The sequence below is a fragment of the Gavialis gangeticus genome, unplaced genomic scaffold (genome assembly GCF_001723915.1).
Source record: "Gavialis gangeticus isolate Ggan-Ray unplaced genomic scaffold, GavGan_comp1, whole genome shotgun sequence".
NCBI classification, from domain to species: domain Eukaryota; kingdom Metazoa; phylum Chordata; order Crocodylia; family Gavialidae; genus Gavialis; species Gavialis gangeticus.
In genome coordinates this window covers 52603383-52608323 of record NW_017729031.1, presented here as the reverse complement: position 1 = coordinate 52608323, position 4941 = coordinate 52603383, and the positions used below count along the sequence as shown (strand labels likewise).

The following is a 4941-nucleotide window of genomic DNA, read 5'->3' as shown; positions in this document are numbered from 1 at the left end:
TCTGTCTCAGATCCCCTCCAGATTCAAGTTAACTCACAAACCTCAAGCATCTCAGGATGCTTTGCATCTCTCCCACAACCCCCCTTGCCAGGTGGGCAGACTAGCTTTGGCCCAAGCTGTCTCCTCCAGCCAAGCAGGGAGGCATTTTCTAGCATCCCCCAGCTTCTGGCCTGGGTCATGCCAGCATGTGGCTGCATTTCCTGAATCAAAAACAAATGTCTGTTCACTTGCTTGTCGGTTCAATCTATGCAGCTTAGACTAACCTGCGAAGACTGAATCAATATAATCTTGGGCTTTTTGACTATCTGTACTTAGCTCAGAAGTTCTATTGGCATAATGCAACTGCTACTATACAACTGCCAGCATGTCTATACATCAGCCCACTTTGGTTCATGCCACACATCCACATAGTTCAAGAAACAAAGAGAAAAGAAAGCTCCAACACAGCCTGAACAAACAGGTCTGGATACTCAAGAAACAGATTAGAGAGACTGATCATTTGGGGTGATACCAACTGAAAGTTTGGCATTGTGAGCAGGGAAATTGTACATAGTTGTTTGATCCCTCCTGTTACCAGAGAAGCAGGACTAAGCAATTTTCTTTATTTACAAGAATATAAAGAGATACCTGTCTCCACCATTAATTTCTCCTAAATGAAACAATACCCAAAGACTCTAATTTTCTGTCTAGATGATCAGGCCAAAAAGGGGTAACAATACAATGTTCAAATGAGATCTACAAAAATGTAAATCTGATAAACAAATTTAACAATTTTTTCTATGCAGAATTAAATTGGAAGATTTTGCTTCTTATAAATCTTAATGAAAAAGGTTTAACAAAAAATCATTTTGCCTTAATCCTACAATTACAGTAGCTAAAAAGATGCCCATTTCCTGCACAGCACTAGTAAAGACAATGGAATCCAAATTTGCAAAGCTAGGATCGTGGAATGCTATTTTAATTTCTATAATAAAAGACACCTGAAAAAGTACATAGACTTGACTGATAAAGAACATCCTTACCTTCAAAAAATCCACCATAAATTGATTCTCCTCCCCTGCCATTTCCTAACAACAACAAAAAAGGACAAGTTAACATAAAGCAGTGACAGAATAAGTTAGGTTGAGGTCAACATATTTCAATATTTCAATTATTATTCTGGAAGACACTTTGAAAAAAGGTAGTGCATGGCTTGGGTACAATCAAAGCACTAGCTGATGGCCTGATTAAGTAGAATAGGAGTCAGAAAACCAAGGGGAACTGTTTTGCTATGCATTCTGCATTCTCTCCCATTCCTCCATCTCAGAGGTAGATATAGCCCAGAGGTTGGATCTGGAGTGTGCATCAGTGTCACCTGGTCTGCAGGGCTCCTCACAAGACCACAAATTTGGCAGCAGGATTAATAGAGACAGTCAAATTCCTGGCCCTATGGGGCACATTGGGAACTGTGTCATCTGACCTGCAAGTCTGGAAAGTTGACAGTAGGAACAGCAGAAGATGATGCAGCAATTAACACTGGCACCACCCAATTTCCAGCCATGCAAAAAATCCTGTGGGCCAGATGACATGGCTCCACACTCTGGATCTGGCCCACAGACCTATCCAGTGCTCTGGCCCACAGGGCTATACTAAGAGTTTGACATCTGTGCTTTACTGAGAAATACAGTGATCTGATGCTATACTAGAATGGAAAGCCACATTTTCACTGGCAAATCACAACTGGATAAAGAGATACAGAAAGCTACTTATTAAAATGCCCTTATTTAAGGCCCTTAACTTAAAAAATATATATACATTGCAATGAGACAATATTTCAACCAAATAAAGAGTACTGAACAAGATCCATAAAATATTTCACTGTTAGCCACTGTAGTTGATTTAGAGACTGGCCTCCTACCTTCACTGAAGTCACCTCCTTGAATCATAAAGTCTTTCACAACCCTATGAAATAGACAGCTTTTGTAATGCAATGGCTTCTGTGTTGATTTTCCTGTGCCCTTTTCACCTACAGAAGAAAGATATTTTGCATTTGTATAACTACAAAAGCTTGATAAATAAGTAATTAACATTACATTCAGCTTGTGAAGTACCAAATTAGTTTTTGTAAAAGGGACAATAAGTTAAAACTAAAATTTTCAGAAATTACAACAAATTTTTATTTCCTTAATTACTAAATATCCTTTTTCAGAAGGGTTATTTCATAACTTCATATAAAGACCTTGCTTAACACCCCTGAAGGTAGGACCAAAGTGACTCAGGTTGGACACTCAAAATGTGAGGTATATTCGCAGTATTCAGTCTTGAAAATTTTGCCCCAGGTAATTCACCCAAGCTCCCAAAGTTAGCCTGTAATGAAACCTGGGAGATCAAAGTTGTCTCCTGACTCCAAGACTTGTGCTATGATCACGAGACCATTTTTCTTCTAGGTAACAAACGTGAATGGCCTAAAAGAGAAAATTTACTAAGATAAGTATATAGCAGCTACAGAAAATTATTTCAGGTGGAGCGCTGCTTAATGAGTTTTGGTGAGTTGTTGAGGGCCACAGGAAAAGCCCTGCCCCCTTGTTGCCATCTTGGGACTGGAAGTCCCACTCCTAACCCCTGGCCTTTGCCACCAGAAGTCCCTCCCTTTGCTCCCGGAGGGGGTGGGGCTGTTTCCCATCTTAGAACCAGAAAAAAAAAACAAATCATACACTAAAAGTCAAACACCTCCTATACCATATATTAAATTTTATTGCAAAAATGTTGTCATGATTTGTATTTGTATAGTGTATATAGGTGATTGCAAAGTAACTCAAAAATAAATTCTAGTCTTATATATTCTGGGGATTGTATGGTGGGGTGTGGGTGTGTGTCTATGGTGAGGTGTGGGTGGGTATGTGCACATGCACACACACGTGTGTGTATGGTGGGGTGTGGGTATGTGTGCGTGTACAAGGGGCACAGGGTATGTTGGGGGAGTTGTGGGGGCAGGGTGTGTGGGGTGTGACGGAAGTTGGGGGGGGTGCGGGGACCCCCACACTCTGCCCCATGGCACAGAAGCAGCAGGCAGGGCACTCAGGGCGCAGGTGCCTGGCAGGGCACAGCTCCAGCCAGTGCTGCACATCACAGCAAGGGATGTAGCCTCTACCGGGCCATCTGTATCACTGGCACTCCCTGCCACTCATCTACAGCTCCTGCACTTGCTGGACATTGGAGAGAAGCCCTGCATTGACAAGCCCTAAAGAATAATCACATTGTAGATCACAGCTGGTACAAAATCTAGAGATCAGGTAACTAGCCAAAGACTAAATGCAAAAGCACTATATGGAATTAGAGTTAGTAATAAGCTAAAAAAAATGTAATTCATTTAGGAAAACACTGCAAAGACTGCATCAGGGTTGCTCTACACTAGATAAGCCTCTGCCAATACAGTTAAGCCAGCAGATCTCCCTAGTGGATATGCAACACATGCTAATATGCAGCGTAGCTAATACTCCCCTCCACCCCAAATTAATAATCTAAGCAACCGTAAGCGTTCTTCTGTACACAGCTGCATCTACATTATGCACTTTGCCCAACTAGCTATGTGAGTTACAAATGTAAGGTTTCTTGAGACTCCAAAGGTCCCCTCTGCACATACAGGTAAAGACATGATGGAATCTAGTGCACAATTCACACAATTGCACCTCTTGCCATGCCACACACACAGTAGGAGGCATGATTCTGGGACCACACATTAGATCTTGCTACACCTTATTGCTGATCCCAGGCTCTCCCTGCACCAGCACAAAGAAAGCTCCCACAGCCAGGAGCCCCACACACCCCAGTTGAGAGGCTTCCAGTCACGGGGCACCTCACACGAGGATCATGATCCACCCCACCCCCTGCTCCAGAGATGTGTGAAACCCCTGGTGCAGGAGGGATCACTGCTGTGATTCATGCATCCTCCTGTCCTGGGCATTTACCAGGAAACATGCTGCCAGGACCCAGAGTCCACAGCTGTTGGGGTTGAGAGTCCCTGTACTCATACCTGTAACGTGTAGAGGGGGCCTAACAGACATAGCTCTGTCAGTGAAAACTCTGAAGTATAGACTTTGCCTCGGTTTCAGGGACTTTTGCAGATCTTTTTCAGAACTAACCGCTGGAAGGGATAAATGTACACACATGGAGATCTGAGAATCTCTCTCTCTCAAGACTTTGACTACTTTCTTTATCTAGAAGATTCCCAAAGATGTTACAGTAATAAGATGAAACACAAATTTTGATCTCCAATTTCTTTTGTACATATATAGCTAAAATCATCCCTGACTTGCAAGTGGTAGCCAAATGCACACTAAGTAGTAAATCCAAACACTGTAGCCGAGACTGACTTGTAATAAAATGTGAATGGATAGGAAATGGAAAATGTTGGAGCCAGACAAAAAAAAAACAATGCAAGTTTCTCTATAGCTCAATCTTTGTTGTGAATGAAAGTTTCAGGAGCAGAGCTTGGCTTAAATTATTTTAAAAACAAACTGGAAGTAGGTAGAGAAGAAATCTGAGTCAGGTTTGTAGCCACTGTTTTAAACATTTGATTTTGATTTTTAGCCTTAGACAATTAGTATTCTCCAGTGAAAGTAACTGCCCAGCAAGAAAAGAATGCCATTCTGAAAATATTTCCAGAACAGGGCTTTTAAAAGACTGGCAATTTGACTAAAAAGGAAACTGAATTTCACTTGGGAATAGAGATTTCCACACACCAGATACAAAGAAAAGAAGGGCGAAGGCACTGCACAAAAATATAAACAAACAGCAACTCATACAATGGTGTCAATGCGGAGTGCTGCTAGGGCCCCTACGCAGGGGGCACCGGCTACCCGGGGCTTGTCTGAGGCCTCCACCCAGACAGAGCCCATGGGGGAGCTGGCGTCCCCCTGTCCCCCCGCCTGCAGGGAATGCCCAGCAAGGCCGGGGGGGGGG

At 42.7% G+C, this 4941-nt stretch overlaps 1 protein-coding gene across 4 annotated transcripts in view; it reads right to left on the bottom strand.

Moving 5' to 3' along the window:
• The window catches only part of PPIG (peptidylprolyl isomerase G), a 93299-nt gene that overhangs the window by 57644 nt on the left and 30714 nt on the right, over positions 1-4941 (bottom strand). For all 4 annotated transcript variants that reach the window (XM_019522770.1, XM_019522769.1, XM_019522771.1 and 1 more), the window contains 2 exons: positions 1898-2005; positions 1023-1067 (listed from right to left, as the gene is read on the bottom strand). In XM_019522770.1, the coding sequence (XP_019378315.1) occupies positions 1023-1067; positions 1898-2005 (153 nt within the window). The remainder of the gene's footprint in view (positions 1-1022; positions 1068-1897; positions 2006-4941) is intronic.